This window comes from Dama dama, chromosome 2, assembly GCF_033118175.1.
Source record: "Dama dama isolate Ldn47 chromosome 2, ASM3311817v1, whole genome shotgun sequence".
NCBI classification, from domain to species: Eukaryota; Metazoa; Chordata; class Mammalia; order Artiodactyla; family Cervidae; genus Dama; species Dama dama.
The window spans coordinates 22,017,875-22,036,604 of NC_083682.1; the positions used below are offsets into that span (position 1 = coordinate 22,017,875).

Consider the following 18,730-nt stretch of genomic DNA (forward strand, 5'->3'; position numbering starts at 1 on the left):
TTCTTGCTAATTTTGATCATAAGGGAAAGTACAATAAGACTCTGAAGGAATGAGTCTATTTCAAGAGAATATTAGCAAGCAGAAGCCTGGGCGGCGGAGTTTAGATCTGTAATAAAGTGATTTGGTGATTTCAAGCAAAGGGAAGAGGAAATAAACTTCCTGCCTCGTGTCTCCTGCAGTACTCACTGTTGAGTCCCTCAGAGATTCCCTGGGGGTGGGTTCGATGTGACTTTTGTGGTCAACAAGTACAAGGCCTGGCAGGCCTTCTAGAGGTCACCCTGTCCCTTCCCCTGCCTCTGCCAACCTAGAGAAACAGATTATGTGTTGGTGCTTAAAATTTACAGGTTAAAAATGGCATCACCTTTCTTTGGCACTCTTTCCAGCACATCTCACCAATCACTCTTAGAAAGTTCACCTGTCTCCCCAAGCCTGATTGTCTCTTGGGTAGAAGGCTACTGCAGGCCTCCTGTGGGGTCTCCATGTGCCTGTCCTGGACTCAGAGCTCAGTGGGAGAAGAAGGTGGTGAGCCTAGGGCCTACACAGACACCAGTGAGTTGGAAAGGTATCGCCAGGAAGCTTTCACAGTTTATAGGTTTGGAGGAAATATTCTTTCCTGGAGAGAACCCATTCTTTCCTAGAGCACAGAGTTACTGTTTCCACAGTTCCTGGTCCTCAGGATGAAGGTGGCAGGTGAATCTTGAGAGGAGGGGGTGACTTTAGGTGACTTATACAGTGGACCTGAACCACAAGGAGACAGATGTGCCAGAGTGGGGTGAGCAACTAGAGAATGATCGGGGAAAAGCTGTCCCTTGGGAAGCTTCTGTCTTCTTCTATTAAGTGAGCGGAATTCAGGAGAGGACCACTTCCCCCAAACCCTCCAGCCCAGAACACAAGAACTCATCAAACCAAAGCCCCTGGAGAAGGCCAGGGGTGGTGCTGGCAAGTCTGATTCCATTCCCAGCTCTGTCCTGCCTCATCCTCTAGCAAAACTCTCCATCTCCTTAACTTTTGTGCTCATTTCCTGGGATCTCTTGGACCCGGAAGCCAGGAATCACTTTGAACATTGTCCCTCTCAGACCTAGTCATTTTCTAGGGAATATCGATGCCCTGGCATGGTGAGCCCTGGGCTTTAGAGGGTCTGGCTGCCTGAAAATAGCAGGAGGAATGGACCAGAGGATAGATCTCATGATGAAAGGATCCAGTGACCCTAAACCATTTTCCTAGGTCTCCACGGGACCTTCTGATACCTGGCTTTGGAGCCTGGCTAGGAGAGAGGACCAAGTGCTCTGTGTTACCTGTGAGTGAAGGTTTATGGAGGGCTGGTTGGGGGAGTAGGGCCCCCCGAGGTCGTTCCTGAGCAGATTATCACTGTGCATCTTGGTTTTGAGGCAGGTGATGTACCGGTTACAAAAGTCCTTGCAGAGTTCATTGACTTTCTCCAGCTCCAGCAGGTGGATTCTTAGCACCTGGATCGCCTTCACCATCTGCGGAGAGGGAGGACAGGTGAGCCCAGGTGTGTCCAGATTCCAGTCCCCTCACTGCCTTGACCCTCAAACCCCAAGCACACCAGAAGAGAGAAGCCCGTTCCTGCTCTGGCGATGAAGGATTTAAATTCTCTCTGTGGGTACATGCTGATTGTTAGCTTGTATTTTTAAATACACAGTTTTGGGATTTTTTTTAACTTAAAAAAAAAATCTATACACAGCTACCCTGGGTCTTTGTCGTTGCACGCAGGCTTTCTCTAGTTGCGGCGAGAGGGGGCTACTCTCTAGTTGTGGTGCACGGGCTTCTCATTGCAGTGGCTTCTCTTGTTGCGGAGCGCAGGCTCTAGGCACTTGGGCTTCAGCAGTTGTGGTGTACGGGCTTAGTTGCCCCGAGGCATGTGGAATCTTCCTAGGCCTGGGATTGAACCCATATGCCCTGCGTTGGCAGGCAGAGTCTTATCCACTGGACCACCAGGGAAGCCCCTGTTTACTTTTTTGAGCCTCCTGTTATCATAGCTGTCCTGGAGGCAGATGTGCTATTCTGAGAACAGCCTTAGAGATGGAAGGCCACGTCTCCAGCTCTGCGCCTGCCTGTCTGTGTGGCCTTGGTCAAGTGCATAAGTTCTGCACCTCACTGTCTGACAGCTGGGGGCAATGATGCCCTTCCTGACAGCTTGCAGGTTTGCAGAAAGGAGCATCTGAGGGAAGGCACATGATGCGAAGGGTGTGGCCCTGAACAGGCATGAGGAAGGCAGAGATCAGAGCTCCTTGTAAGAGCCCCAAGAGGTCAGGGACCGGCTATTCTTAAAGGCGTGGTCTGAGTGCCTCATGTGATGCCAGTCACCGTGCAGACACCCCATCAATGCCTGTTGACTGACCGCATCATCCAGCGTGACTGAGCTGGGTGCTGGGATACTCAACTGTCTGCGGTGGCTTTTTCCATGCCCTTCGGAAGGTTGTACGTGAGCCTGCCGCCTCTTCAAATGGACCTTCCTAACCTTTCAAGACAAGAGGCTATTTCTCAATTGAAGCTTTTCTTTTTATTGTTGCTATTATTATAAAAAGAAAGCACTGTTGGAGGTAAGGAACATAGAAGATGAAAAAGGCTGCCCTTGATGCAATCACCCTAAAAAATGATGAGTTTTTTGGGGGGGTTTCACATGCACATATGTCAACATAGTTTCAGTCACTTTGTACATGCAATTTTGTTTCCTGTGTTTCCCCTTAGTTTACCACATGTATTTTTCTAAGTGGCAACATTGTTTTCTCTATTCTTGCTTCTAGCCTATGGGTTTCTAGAAGGGAGAAGTGGCGTCTAATTTGCTCATCCTGTTATCATGGTTATTAACACATGTGGATACTGAGTATATAGTTCTCGAATGGGTAAAAGTTATTGAGTAAATATATTTTAAATTATTGCATACCATTCCATGCAATAATAAAGATAATAATATAATAAAATAATGAAAAACATAATAAAAATTCCATGGGACTTCCCTGTGACTCAGATGGTAAAGAATCTGCCTGCAATGCAGGAGACATGGGTTCAATCCCTGGGTCAGAAAGATCCTCTGGATAAGGGAATGGCAACCCACTCCAGTATTGCTGCCTGGAGAATTCCATGGACAGAGGAGCCTGGTGGGCTTCAGTCCATGGGGTCACAAAGAGTCAGACATGACTGAGTGACTAACACAGCAATAACATATCATTCCATGTATGTGCCCTACTTAGCCAATTCCTTATTGTTGGGAATTTAGGTTAATTCCAATTTTTCAACTTTATAAAAAAATGTTAAGTGGCTATTTTCCAACTTTACAGCTTATTAATGCTTCTTCATTATTCCCTTAGGACAAGATCCCAAAAGTGATCAGAAAAAAAAAAAAAATCTATGGACATTCTTTTGGCTTATTGTTCAGTTCAGTTCAGTTCAGTCGCTCAGTCGTGTCAGACTCTTTGCGACTCCATGAATCACAGCACGCCAGGCCTCCCTGCTCATGGTAGATATGGCCAAATCACTTTTCAAATAAAGATGTTGGAGCTATTGGACATCCACAAGCAAAACAGTGATTTTCACATCTTACACAAAAATTAACTCAAAGACCAAAATGTAAGGCATAAAACTGTAAAATTTTTAAGAACAAAATAAAACACAAGAGAAAATAATCAGGACAGAGGGCTAGGCAAAGAAGTCTTAGATTTGACACCAAAAACATGACCCAGAAAAGGGAAACTTGATGAATTGAACCTTATCAAAGTGTAAAATGTTTGCTCTTCAAAAGACCCTGTGAAGAAGATGAAAAGACAAACTACAGAACAGGAGAAAATATCTGAAAAACACGTATCTGACAAAGGACTTATATCTACAATATATAAAGAACTCTCAAAACTAACCAGTAAAATAACAAGCAATCCAATTAGAACATGGGCAAAAGACAACATCAGACATTTCACTGAAGAGGATACATAGATGGCAAATAGCCACACAAAAAGATGTTTAGAATTATCAGAGAAGGGTCTTCTCTGGCAGCTCAAATGGTAAGGAATCTTCCTGCAAAGCAGGAGACCCAGGTTCTATCCCTGAGCCGGGAAGATCCCCAGGAGGAGGGGATGGCAACCCACTCCAGTATTCTTGCCTGGAGAATCCCACAGACAGAGAAGCCTGGGAGGCTGCAGTCCATGGGGTCACAAAGAGATATGACTGAAGTGACTTAGCAACACGCATGCATCATCAGGGAAATGCAACTTAAAACCACAGTAAGATGTCACCACACACCTATCAGAGTGGTTAACATTAAAAATAGAGATAACGCTAAATATTGGCAAGGAATTAGAAACTGGATCACTCATGTGTAACTGGCAGATATGAAAAATGGTCCAGCCACTCTGGAAAACTGCAGAATAGTTTCTTACAAAACTGAATATATACCAACCAGCTCAGCAGTTGCACTCTTGGGCATTTATCCCAGAGAAATAAAAACAGGTGTTCACCTCAAAACTTGTATATTCAAAGAAATCTTATTTTTAATAACCCCCAAGCTGGAAACAACCAAAATATACTTCAACAGGTGAATGCATAGAGAAACTATGGGACATCTGTATCATGAAATCATACTTAGCAACAAAAACAAACAACCAATATACTCAACTGCTTGGATGGATTTAAAGGGAATGATGCTGAGAAAAAAAGTCAGTCTCAGGCTACGTACATAATGCCATTTATATAACATTCTTTTCTTCTTTTTTTATATATAGAACATTCTTTAAATGACTAAATTTTAGAGATAGAGAACAGAGCAGTGATTGCTAGGGGGTATGGTGGGGGAGGGAAGGAGGGACTGCTCTGTATCTTGACAATCATAGTGTCTCCATGAATACACATGTGATAAAGTGGCACAAACTAAACATACACACACACATATTGCTATGACTATATGTAAAACTAGTGAAATCTGAGTAAGTTTGGTGGTCATACCATTGTCATTTCCTGGCTGTGAAATTGTTCTCTAGCCATGCAGAAAGGGAATCAGGACTTCTCTATACTAATTCTTACAGCTGCATGTGAATCTACTGTTACATCAAAATAAAAAGCAAAAAGAAAAGAGTGGGTGCTTGCCTTCCAAGATGATTTATGCTGACATAAGCCATGTAGAGGCGTCTTTCTTTAATCCCACCCTCCTAACTTTTGGCCAACATTTTGATGCCCAGGAAGACTAGCAAGGGCATCGCTCCCCGAGACTCCTATGGTCACGTGTGTTGAGCAGTAAGCTGTGTGACTAAAAGCCATGGCTACACCCTCTCTGAGCTTCATCAGCATTTCAAGTGGAGAGTGACAGAGGAGCCCCCAGACTCTCATCTGGATTGTCTGATAGGTAGGGATTCAGTTCAGTTCAGTTGCTCAGTCGTGTCCGACTCTTTGCCACCCTATGGACTGCAGCACGCCAGACCACCCTGTCCATCACCAACTCGCAGAGTTTACTCAAACTCATGTCCATTGAGTCGGTGATGACATCCAACTATCTCATCCTCTGACGTCCCTTCTCCTCCCACCTTCAATTTTTCCCAGCATCAGGGTCTTTTCTAATGAGGCAGTTCTTCGCATCAGGTGGCCAAAGTGTTGAAGCTTCAGCTTCAGCATCAGTCCTTCCAGTTAATATTCAGAACTGATTTCCTTTAGGATGGACTGGTTGGATCTCCTTGCAGTCCAAGGGACTCTCAAGAGTCTTCTCCAACACCCAGTTCAAAGGTACCAATTCTTCAGTGATCAGCTTTCTTTATAGGGACAGGGATTGTGCTTGGCTAATTAAAGGCTCTTGGAGAATTAGATGAAGTGTCACTCAGAGGCAGAAACTGACAACTGTATATTTTCCTCAGTGATCAATGTAAAGAAAGAGAGGAAAACAATAGAATGGGAAAGACTAGAGATCTCTTCAAGAAAATTAGAGATACCAAGGGAACATTTCATGCAAAGATGGGCACAATAAAAGACAGAAATGGTATGGACCTAACAGAAGCAGAAGATATTAAGAAGAGGTGGCAAGAATACATAGAAGAACTATAAAAAAAAAAAGATTTTAATAACCAGATAACAACGATGGTGTGATCACTTACCTAGAGCCAGACATCCTGGAGTGTGAAGTTAAGTGGGCCTTGGGAAGCATCATTATGAACAAAGCTAGTGGAGATGATGGAATTCCAGCTGAATATTTCAAATCCTAAAAGATGATGCTGTGAAAGTGCTGCACTCAATATGCCAGCAAATTTGGAAAACTCAGCAGTGGCCACAGGACTGGAAAAAGTCAGTTTTCATTCCAATCCCAAAGAAAGGCAATGCCAAAGAATGCTCAAACTACTGCACAATTGCACTCATTTCATAAGTGGGCAAAATAATGCTCAGAATTCTCCAAGTATAGCTTCAACAGTATGTGAACCAGAACTTTCAAGCTGGATTTAGAAAAGGCAGAGGAACCAGAGATCAAATTGCCAGCATCTATTGGATCATAGAAAAAGCAAGAGAGTTCCAGAAAAACATTTACTTCTGCTTCATTGACTATGTTAAAGCCTTTAATTGTGTGGATCACAACAAACTGTGGAAAATTCTTCAAGAAATGAGAATACCAGACCATCTTACCTTACCTACCACCTTACCTGACGTGTATGTAGGTCAAGAAGCAACAGTTAGAACCGAACATGGAACAACAGACTGGTTCCAAATTGGGAAAGGAGTATGTCAAGGCTGTATATTGACACCCTGCTTATTTAGCTTATATGCAGAGTACATCATGTGAAATGCTGGACTGGATGAAGCACAAGCTGGAATCAAGATTGTCAGGAGAAATATCAATAACTTCAGATATACAGATGACATCACCCTTATTACAGAATGTGAAGAGGTACTAAAGAGCCTCTTGATGAAAGTGAAAGAGGAAAGTGAAAATGCTGGCTTAAAATTCAACATTCGAAAAACGAAGATCATGGCATCTGATCCTATCACTTCATGGCAAACAGATGGGGAAACAATGGAAACAGTGACAGACTTCATTTTCTTGGCCTCTAAAATCACTGCAGATGGTAACTGCAGCCATGAAATTAAAAGGCACTTGCTCCTTGGAAGAAAAGCTATGACAAACTTAGACAGCATATTAAAAAGCAGACACTTTGCTGACAAAGGTCCATCTAGTCAAAGCTATGGTTTTTCCAGTAGTCATGTATGAATGTGAAAGTTGAACTATAAAGAAAGCTGAGCATCGAAGAACTGATGTTTCTTGAACTGTGGTGTTGGAAAAGACTCTAGAGAGTCCCTTGAACTGCAAGGAGATCCAACCAGTCCATCCTAAAGGAAATCAGTCCTGAATATTCTTTGGAAGGACTGATGCTGAAGCTGAAGCTTCAATACTTTGATCACCTGATGCAAAGAGTTGACTCATTAGAAAAGACCCTGATGCTGGGAAAGATTGAAAGCAGGAGGAGAAGGGGATGACAGAAGATGAGATGGTTGGATGGCATCACCGGGTCAATGGACAAGAGTTTGAGCAAGCTCTGGGAGATGGTGAAGGACAGGGAAGCCTGGTGTGCTGCTGTCCATGGGGTCGCCAAGAGTTGGACATGACTGAGCGACTGAACAGCAGCTCTCTATAGGCACCAGGAACATCTAGCGCCTCCAGCAGTACAATCTCTCGTAATTTTTAAAAATACTTATGTATTTGTCTGAGCCAGGTCTTAGTTGCACCATGTGGGATCTGGTTCCCTGACCAGGGATCAAACCTAGGTCCCCTGCATCGGGAGGGTGGAGTCTTAGCCGCTGGACCAGCAGGGAAGTCCCTACAACCTCCCTTAATTTAACATTATTCTTTCGACAAATAGAAGTCTCATTAAATGCCAAACGCTGCACAAGACCTCTCACTCGAATAAGAAGCCAGTCAGCTTTGTCTCCTCCAGCCAAAATAATCCTAATTCCTTAAACCTTTCTTTTTTTTTTCCTCCCTCTGTTCCTTCTTCCTTCCATCCTTTCATTTCTTCTTTCCTCTTTCTCCGAGCTTTCCTTAACCGGACTATTTTTCCTTTTCAATCAACATTTACTCACTTTAAAATCTTCCCGTGAATACACACACATACACACACACACAGGAAAGTACACATACCTATAGTCAAGAAATACTTCTTATGCAAAAAGAATCAGAAAATACAATTAAATAGAACAAAATAAAAAGTAAAATCTATCCAAAATAGCTTTGCTCAGATGAAATATGCGTGCAATGTGTTTAAATCAGATCTGATGCACAGTGGCTGAAAGTGGACCTACCTTTTGGTTTAATAAAGCACAGGTGAAGGATTACTTTTTTATGAGATAACAGACTTGGTTTAAAGATTTAAGAACATAGAGTAAATCACAATGGTATTCCAAGGCAATGAATATGTAGGATCTATTCAGTATTAGAGAAAAAAGTGGGCAATGCCATTAATATGGGGCAGCTGCCTGGCATAGCACAAAGCCTGTGGGATTTACCGTCAGCCCAGATTTGAGTCCAGGACTACTGTTTACAGATTGAGTGACATTGGGCTAATTCCATGACTTCCCTTAGCCTCAGTCTTCCTCATCCCTGACTCACAGGATTTGATAAGGGCTAAAAGAGATAATAATGTGAAAGTGCTTTATAAACCACAGGGAACCAAAGGCATATACATTTTTGCAACCTCTTTTAATGATTTCTAATATCCTGTTGGCTTTTCTATTGCTATTCCATTTTCAGAGAGTGGAAAAATAATCATCCCCAGTTTTTTCTTCTATATTTATGTTTTGTGAATCATCCTCTAGCTTATTTCTAATGCAATTTTGGGTTTTTGCCTCTAAATCAGAATAAAACTCTGACGTATTAAACTATTTCCCTAAGTGATCAATGTCATGTAAAAGGTTATTCCAAATCTTCTAGTGCAATGAACAGTTCCATTTAATTTAATATCATCATCAACTGTGATGAATGTATCCTTAATTCCTTTTCTCCCAGTTTGGCTTCATCTTTTAGCTTCTCTCCCCACCCTTCTCTTTCAAAATACTAATTAAAAAAACAGCCCTCTTCTTCTAAGTAGCATCCTTCACTAAAGCAAAACAAGATGCAGTCTTACATGTTAGTCTCATATCACAGCACATGGGCCCCACATGCCTGTATGCTAAGTCACTTTAGTTGTGTCTGACTCTTTGTGACCCCATGGACTGTAGCCCACCAGGCTCCTCTGTCCATGGGATTCTCCAGGCAAGGATCCTGGAGTGGGTTGCCATTTCCTCCTCCAAGGGATCTTCCTGAACCAGGGATCGCTAAAGTCTGAACCTGCATCACTTAGGTCTCCTGCATTGGCAGGTGAATTCTTTACCACAAGGGCCACCTGGGAAACCTGCATGGCCTCACAAGTCAGCAAAGTCCACAGGATGAGGGCCTTTTTCTGGAACGTCCCATGGGGTGATGTCCTAAATCTATTATTTCCTGTCTGAGTATTTTGAACCAGACCTTTCACTTCATCTGTAACATGTAAGCTGATCAATAATACTTACACTGAAGAGCTGTTGTGAACACTGAATGAGACCATGTACACACATATGCTGGGCACACGGTAACTGTGTTGTATGTCGATTATTTGCACAAACGTGCCCCTCCCTCCTCCATCAAGCACTTTTCTGAAAAGTGGCCTCTCTTGTAAGATTGCGACCTCTTCATTTGATGAAGACCTCTTCCTTTGATAATAATAAATCCTGGCCTTTCAAAGCATTTATGTACATAGCACTTTACAATATGCAAAACGCTTCTCTCTCCATTACCTCATTTGAGTCGCATAAACTTGGGGACCCACAGGCACGGTTTTCATTCTCCTGGGGAACATGAGATCAAGAGTCAGGGATTAGGTAACCTGCGAAATTCCAGGCAGCAATTAGGGAGTAGTTCTGCCCTGGAGGGCAGACTCCTTTCTTCCTCTCCTTCTTCTGCAATTTGGGAAGCTGGAATAGTCTGCTTCATGTACAGATGAAGGAATTGGTAAACATGCATTCCTTGAAGTGCTCTGAAGTGCTTCCTGCGTGTCACTAGGGCAGCCAAAGCTAAAATCTAATTGGGAATTTTTCCAGGCCAGCCCAGCCTGGCCTGAGCAGTTGGAAGGGTGGGGTCCCTGGAACAAGGCCTGGAACATGGGAGAAAGGTGAAGACCAGGGGCTGGAGACTGCCAGATGACTTGGGGACAGGACAAGTTCTTAGGGAGGCTGCCACGCAGGACACGTTAAATACTTTTAAGCCACAATGTGGCACTTCCCCTGGCTCATCCTCAGACTTTGGAGAGGCCTTGTGGTTCAGGAAAAAGAGGTAGGCTTCAGGAGCTAGACAAATCCCAGCTCTGTAAACTTAGTGACTACAGGGTTCTCAGTCTTGGATTCTCCCTTCTGTAAAGTGGTTATAATGATAAAACTTCCCAGGGCTATCTCGAGAATTAAATAGCAGAGCTGGGTGCTAGGAAATAGTGGATTTTGGAGTCTGAGTCTGGGGCCCTCCACCTTCTGGGATGCTCTGCAGGATTCACATGATCTCTGCATTTCCTTGTTCTCATCTGTAAAATGGGATAACAACAGCAACTCCCTCAACATCATACTGAGGATGGAAGAGATTTGGCCAGAAAGGAACTAAAGATGAATGCAGAGGGAGTACTAAGAAAAGCTGGAGTCTAGGGCCGCATAATTGCTGAGCGTGGGCCAGGGCTCCACGCCTGTGTTTGACTCACGTACAAGCTGTGTGATCTTGAGCTATGATTTCACCTCATGTCACAAGATCCTCATCTTAGTGAAAGTCCTGCTCAACTCTTTGAGACCCCGTGGACTGCAGCCCGCCAGGCTCCCCTGTCCATGGAATTCTCCAGGCAAGAATACTGAAGTGGGTATCCATTCCCTTCTCCAGGGCATCTTTCTGACCCAGGGATTGAACTTGGTTCTCCTGTGTTGCGGGTAGAATCTTTACCGTCTGAGCCACCGGGCTTCTCTCATCTTTAAGCCCCCTCATCTTAAAATAGGGATAGTAATAATCTGTGCCTTGTGGGTCTGAAAAGAGGATTAAATAAGATAATACAGGTGTAGTGTTTAGGACGACGGCACCTGGCACCCAGTAAGTATGCTATAAATGTTATTTATTACTGGCTTTGATTATTATTTCCTTTCCCTGTTCTGGGGTCTTGTGGGATTTTCTGCTCCCGTCGAGGTGAAGAAGGTCTGGATAGAAGGCAGGAGGGAATGACTCTCTGAAGGGGTGCCGCCTGGGGTCCCTGTGGACCCACGACTCCAGCCTGCCTCCTTCACGTGTCTCCATATTCGCAACCTCTGGCCTCTGCACCCCACCCCCTTCAGAGAGGGCCCAGGGGCCTGGGGGGCCCCATGTTGGAGCTGGCTTTGCGATCAGGCAGTTCTAATCTGTCCCGTGAGCCCCACCAGAGTCTCATTAAAACGTGCCCCATAAATGTTAAAAAATTTACACATAAAAAAATTCCATGCATGAAACTGAAACCGTACGTTTTACAGCCTCGGTTTGAAATCTTGCATAATATATAAAACCTCGGCCCTGCACTGGGGGCCCGTAAATCAGATTTTATAAAACAAAAAGCTTTTGCCTTTCAAAGGGGTTTGGGGAACTTGCAAATTTTACAAACTGTACCAACTGCCAGTCAGAGGCTGCCGGGCCCAAATAGGGGATCAATGGGCCAGGTGACAGAGGGCTGGTGAGTGCTGGGGTGCGTGTGTGTGTGTGTGGGAATTGGAGCCAGGGCAGGGGGAGGGTGTCCCTGGGGGAGCTGACCAGGGGAAAGTCACCCCCATGGTACTGAAATGGGGAGGTGGAGAGGGTCAGGGAGTGCGTGTACCAGCAGGAGAGATGCTTATTTAATTTTTTAAATTTTTTATAATTAATGTTATATGTTTTTATTACTCAGACTTGTACTCCTCTTCACCTTTCTTATCAGGCTTATTTTTTGTGAGATGCTTATTTATAAATGAGGGCTCTGCTGCCCCCAAGGAAGCAGAGAGGTGGGTGATGGAGTGGAAGGAGTCAGCAGACCTGGGCGCTAACAAGTCACCGCCCTTCTCTGGACTCCAGTGTCCCCATCTGTAAAATGGACACGCTGCTCTCTATGCTTGGGGTTTTCCCCCAGTGTTTTATGATTCTAAATTTCTATTCTGGCAGCTGGCTAACCGGGAAGGGAAGTTTACTCAGAAACCTATGCTCTAGGAATCTCTCTGGTCTCTGAGCAGCTCTGGGAGGGCTTCGTCAGCTGTGGTTCCCATGGGAACCTGTCCAGGAGATCACGGGAGCCGGGGAGGTGGACACAGCAATTTGCTTGGATGGGAGGAGAGGGACCAGCAGGAGGGGGGAAGACCCGAATCCTGGGGGGTGGTAGGCCTGGTGGGGCTGGGAAGGAGGCAGGATCTGAGCCCCACTCCAGGATCCAGGGTGGGACAGTTTGGGGGGATCCCAGTGTCCTCGTTACAAGCCCATCTGTGAAAGTCAACATTCAAGGGCAAAGGAAAGCCGCCCTGACACACATATATATAAAAAATAAATCTCTCAATTATCTCAGCTCATTTGCTTGGGGTTTCATTTTATGTCCCTGCTCCGCTGCGCAGTATATCTGTCCGGATAAAGAGTTACAGTCCGCTGGGCTACGTGTGCGGGGTTGTAAAAAATACAGATGCCAAATTAACTGGCTGTGGCACTCGGCAGCTGATTGAGCTGATAATGACGCGATCTGACCTTTTTCTAATTTCTAATTATGTGCATCTCGGCAGTGCCGGCTGCACGACTCTTGTTCTAATGATGGCTCCTGTGGTCGGCCTCCTCACCTCCCCGCTCCCGACACAGGACCACACGTGGGATGGCAAAGGGCACTGCCTGATCCCAGTGCCCCCACTCCCCCTCAACCCCCGGAAGGTTTCAGGCCCTCAGCCACATGTCTCTTGATGGCCTGGAGGTGAGGTGAGGCGGCTGGAATGCCTGGCCTTAATGATACTGCATTTGACCTTAATCTTCTGGATGCCACGCATTTTCAAAGGCCATTTAGTTCCACTAGTCATGGCGTTAATTTTTTATGTCACAGGAGACAGGTGTACTGGCTCTACAGATGGGGAAACCGAGCTTCAAAGGAGCTGTCGTCAAAGCCACCCAGAGGGTGAGCTTGGCCTCAGGTCCTTGGCTCCTTCAACCACCTCCATTTAAATAATCGATCCATCCATCAGTCATTGACTGTGGCCAACTCCCCCAGGTAAACTCCTCCTGGTCCATGTGAGGGGGTGGGCTGTGCAAAGCCTGCTCCATGAGTGGACCACTCCCAGCCCATCACTTGGGATAGAAGCCCAGGTGCTCCACCTGGTGTCTCCACCAGGGGTCTGGGGCCACTGGGGCAGCTCCTATGGCAACCCCACCCTCAGATCACGCAAGGCACATGGTGGACACTACCATGTTTTGCTGGATTAGATGAAGAAATCTGAGTCTTTGAGTGAACAGACCCCTGAGAGACCCAGGTAGTGTGGGCCAGGAGAGAGCATGGAGATGGTCACTTTTTGGTATTTCCAGGCTGTACTCTTGGGTTGGCTAAAAAGTTTGTTTTCCAGGTTTTTCCACTACATCTTATGGAAAAATCCAAATGAACTTTCTGGCCAACTCAGTAGACTAAGAGGCTGTCCTGGAGCTGGGAGGGGGAGATGTCTTCCAGAGCTCACCTGGCAGATGGCAGCGGGCAAGTTTGCAAGGTTTGTTTCCCCAGGACTCCTACTTCTGAAGAAGGGTTATATTCTTTCATATCACTCAGCCTATTTTAGGCATTTCCCGCCAGTTGAGGCCTCAGCTTCTTTTGGGGGGTCAAGTGAAGGGAGTGTTCATTCCAGCTCCCACACAAACGGCTGCCTCACCTCCTGGCCCCATGCCTGCTGCGGGGGTAGCTTCTAAAGACCTGATTCACAATTGTGGTTTTGAGATTCTGATCAGATGAACAGCAGGGCAGGGGCAAGTCTGCCTGCACTAACTACCCAACCAAATGGAGAACGTGCATGGGGACTGCTGTCCCAGGGGACTTGAGAGATAGGGGACTGTGTCACCGGAAAGGATGTTAGCTCAGTCACAGCCAGGAGTCGAGCAGAGGTGCGTCTGGGGCTCCCAGAAACCTGCACTAATGCTCCTGACCTTGACCATGTGCATATCCTGTGTCCTGTATCATAATGCACCATAACACTTCATAGATTTCCAGGCCAAGGAGGGGGGCCTCTCCTGGTAGCTCTCCTGGACTCCATAAAGTATCATATTCAACTCCTGAGAGAAGCAGAGGGGTGGGTCATTCACAACACAGAATAATACCCAAGTCATTTAAGTCTGCTCTGCAGATGCACTCTGTGTGTGTGTGTGTGTTTCTTCCTTCCTTCCTGGCGTCACATTGGCTTTTCTAAATCTGTTTCCCTTTAGGGAGTAGGTACTAACTAAATTCTGGATGGAGGTCAGCACTATAATCAATCAACTTATGGAAGACATATTTTCAGTTTCCAAATTCACTGTGCACGATCTGGATAATCCACCCACAGCAAAATCAAGAATCGTGGTTAATAATCCCAGGATAACTGTTGTCATGATGAACGAACAGAGCGGTCTCTCCACAGCTCTTTTCTCAGCAGGATTCTCAGGGCTAGACGAAGAGTTAGAGTATCATCTAATCTAGTGGCTCCCAAGCTTTATTGAAGATTGAAGTTGTCTGGGAACCCTTTAAAAATGTACATGTGTAAGTCCCACTAAACTTATTGAATCCTGGTTTCCAGGTGGAGGGGCCCAGGAGCATGTACTTTTTAAAGCTGTAGTGATGATCTGGATGACAAGCTAGGCTTGGGAGCCTGATCTATTGTATCCTAAATGGGCAGGACATCTGCTGGCCTTCTCAGTAGAGAAGCTGGTCTTCTCATCTGTTGCTTCCAGTCTTCCTATCCACTGACGTGCTTGAATATGCATGTCACCCTCCTCCCTCACAATGTAGCACATGGCCATCAGCTCCTCTCTGGGCAGCCCAAGACGGATTTCCCAACAGGCCAGGATTCCAGCCCTCAGAACATTCTGGATGCCATGGCCCTCCCCTTCTCTCGTCTGCACTGCAAGAGGGTGGGAGGTGACGCTGGTGCTGCGGAGGAGGAGGAAGGGAGAGCTTTGGCAGCATCACCAGTGTGTGCAACTCTTGGTTAAAGGTTCTCAGCTGCTGGAACACCAAGGCCTGCCCACAGCGGGGAAGCACATTTCTTTGCTGAATGAATGAATGAAAGGATTGCTTTTGGGGCATTTGGAGGGGATCAGAGGGCAGGACGACCCTAACCAGAGTGGGGGTTGGAGGGTCTTTACCAGATTGTCCAGTTCCGGGTCATCGCTGAAGAAGGGCTTGTGTTCCTGCTCCTGCTGGTGGACAAAGTTCTCGATGTCCACGTCGAAGCTGGCGGACGTGATGCACTCAGAGCCCTGGGTGGCCTGTTCACATTTCTCAAACAGCAGCGTCAGGAGCGGGAAGAGAGGATGCCTGTGGGGACAGCAAGAGCTCACACATGCGCACTCAGAGACCTGCTGCCATCAGGGCTCAGAAGCCTTCAGAGGCCCATCCCACCTTCCTGTCACCGCTTCTCCCAGGGTCCCACTACTGGAGGAAGGTCCTGGTCCCCACGGTCCGTCGGGACAGCAGCATTTCACACCCTGGCATGGAGGATCGAACCTCCTCATTCCTGGGGACTCAGTGGCTTCTGTTCCTCCCCTACTGGGAACCTAACTGTTCTCTTTGTCTAGATAAATTGTGTGGATATTTGATGAGAGATGCTGGGTATAACCCTTCAGAGAGGTAGGTGTCCATTTCGGGCTCAAGGTCAACACTGGAAGGACATATGGGAAGTGTGTAGAAAAGCCCTGGATGTAAACATTCATCGCAGGTCACAGATCCACACTTGGCTACGTAGACTCAGCCAAGGGCAGTACCTGTGTGTTAGCAAGTGTCGATGGGGTTTGGGGAGGTGGGGGCAGAGCGGGGAGGAAGGTGTGTGGACCTGGCTACTCATCACACATGGTGGGCAGATGTCCTCATCCATCCTGCCTCTGCTGGCTGACTCAGTTTAGGTCAGACACCCCACTTACAGGTGACACCTCCCTACACACCTCCATCAACACCCACTTAGCACAACTGCAATTAAATAATAATACGCATCATTACTTGGCCACTGTTTCTCCCCAAGACTGTCCCTGTCTCAATGATCATTGTATCCTTAGGACCTTGCCCTGACACTCACAGCAGGCACTTAACACATATTTGGTGACTGACAATGAACTGATGAATGAAGAATATGTGAGTGTGAGTGTGTTTGGCGACACGAGTGGTTCTGTGATGGATGGATGTAAGCTGAAGTGCTGACCTGGCCGCTCTCCGGGTCTTGGCTTCCGCATCACCAGCTCTGGGAAGCTGCCCTGACTGCCCCACCCCGAAACCTACACAGACCTGGCTTGTTTGCCTTACCACCTGCCTTCCTCACTAGACTGTCAGCTCCATGAGGGCAGGAAGCAAGCTCATCGTATTCTTCACTCTCTGCCCAGAGTCTAGCAGTGGAACGTGATCCGAATAAACATTTGTTGACTATATATGTATGTTACATGTGAGACGTCATTTGCATGTGTAAGTGTATCTCAGTCTCATTTCTCTGCAGCCGGAGTGAACAGCTCTGTCTTCACACCCAGCACCTGTGCGTGTGCGTACATGGGTGTTGACACCCGTGGGCTCTGGAGCCCTATTCCCCCCACTGTGGTTCCCAAAAGCATAGGCACATCCCTCTCTGGCTTCTCACTGGAGTCCCCTGGGACCACGACATCTGGCTCCTTTCTTTTTGATGAAAATCTGTTTGCTGGGAGAGGAGAAAGCATGTGTCATGCTTGGTCCCAAGGCTCCTGCCAATGGGGCTGCTGCAGCCAGCACTGCCCAGCAGAACTTCCTGCAAAGATGAAAAGGTTCTACAATCTCCACCAACTAACTGAGGCCAGAGGACACTTAAAACACGGCTGTTGTGATGATATGAATGAACTGACTTACAAAGCAGAAACAGACTCACAGAGAATGAACTTCTGACTGCCGGCGGGGGCAGAACGGGAGGAAGGATAGTTAGGGAGTTTGGGATGGACAGGTACACACTGCTGTGCTGAAAATGGATAACCAACAAGGACCTAATGTAGGACACTGGGGACTCTGCTCAGTGTTATGTGGCAGTCTGAATGGGAAGGAAGTTTGGGGGAGAACGGATACATGTACGTGGATGGATGCGTCCCTTTGCTGTCCACTTGAAACTATCACAACTTATTACATTGGCTATAATACTCCAATATAAAACAAAAAGTTTTAAACAAATGGCTGTTTTGCCTAGGACCTTGAATTTTTAACTCTAATTTTAATTTAAGTAGCAACATGTGGCTAGGGGCTGCCATATTGGAAAGCACAAGAAATCTTGAAGAGGAAAACCCACCACGCTTCTTCCAGCAGGAACACTGCGATTAACCACGCCAAGAAGGAATGAACAGCCAGCCAGTGTTCGTAGGCAGATGGGGAACCCCGATGAGCCTGTCCCATCCTGGGATTCTAATAATTCTGGACAGGAAGGCAGACAGTGCTGAGACCCATCCACATCCAAACCCATACCTGCTGGTCATTCTACCCAAGCTCGGGGGCAGGGGGCACGGAGGGGAGGTGACCTCCTGTCTCTGATGAGCCACCTGGCTTGGCAGAGCTGCACCTGGACACTGCTGCCCTGACCCTGGGTTTGGGAGCTGATGCATAAACAGCTGGGCTCCAAGGCTGCAGGCTGGGTGGTAGCATGAAGAGAAAAAGGGTCACTATCTGAGGCTAGCCTGTCTGCAGCCTCCAGATTGCTGGAAGATCTATTTGGCCCCCTCAGGAAGCTGGTAGGAAGACAATGGGTTCGCTCAGCCAGCCGCTGAAGACAAAGAGAAAAGCAGGTGAAGGGGTTAAACTCCAGTCTAAGTCTTCATTTGCAGCCACTAATACCGAAGCATATTATAGTCTAATCTAACCTGATCCCAGTTTAATGCAAGATTCTCCTGGCCCTGAGTGGAATACCAAAGAAAGCCTCCGCGGCTGTGATTTAAGCAGAGCCCTGCAGTGGTTTAGCTGAGGGACATGAAAGGCAAATTCCAGACGGTGTTATGAATTATTGCGCCTTATGAACCTTCCTACTCTCAACAGATGCCTGCTGCCATTTAAACAGCCACTAGATCAATTAGGAATGAAAGGCACAAATCGACTCTGTACAAGGGCACTAAATTACCAGGAACTAATAATCCGCAGCATCGTGCCAGGTGGTGGGGGTGCAGCCCGCCCCCCCATCCCCACGGCAGCCGCTGGTCACTGCACGTTCCTTTCTCACGGGTTGGAGGGAGGGTGGGCAGCTGCTGGAAGGAGAGGGGATGGGGTGTGTGTGTGTGTGTGTGTGTGTGTGTGTGTATGTGTGTGGGTGGGTGTGGGTGTCTGTGCATGCATGTGCACCTGGGTTGAATGTAGGCTGTCAGCAAGAGCAAGTGTGAGTGGTGTGTCAGTGGACTGTCCTGGGCACTTTTATTTGTGTGCACACATGGTGTTATGTCTCTGAGGGACTATGCACATATGTGTTGTGTGCATGAAGCTGGGGTGCAGGGATCGTGTGCTGTGAATACACTGTGCATGTATCC

At 46.6% G+C, this 18,730-nt stretch overlaps 1 protein-coding gene across 5 annotated transcripts in view; it reads right to left on the bottom strand.

The window, feature by feature from the left end:
- The window catches only part of PKNOX2 (PBX/knotted 1 homeobox 2), a 290,935-nt gene that overhangs the window by 35,857 nt on the left and 236,348 nt on the right, over positions 1 to 18,730 (bottom strand). For 4 of the 5 annotated variants that reach the window (XM_061167264.1, XM_061167283.1, XM_061167246.1 and 1 more), the window contains 2 exons: positions 15,368 to 15,539; positions 1,296 to 1,484 (listed from right to left, as the gene is read on the bottom strand). In XM_061167264.1, coding sequence (XP_061023247.1) covers positions 1,296 to 1,484; positions 15,368 to 15,539 — 361 coding nt within the window. The remainder of the gene's footprint in view (positions 1 to 1,295; positions 1,485 to 15,367; positions 15,540 to 18,730) is intronic. The other variant, XM_061167273.1, reaches the window with a different exon arrangement.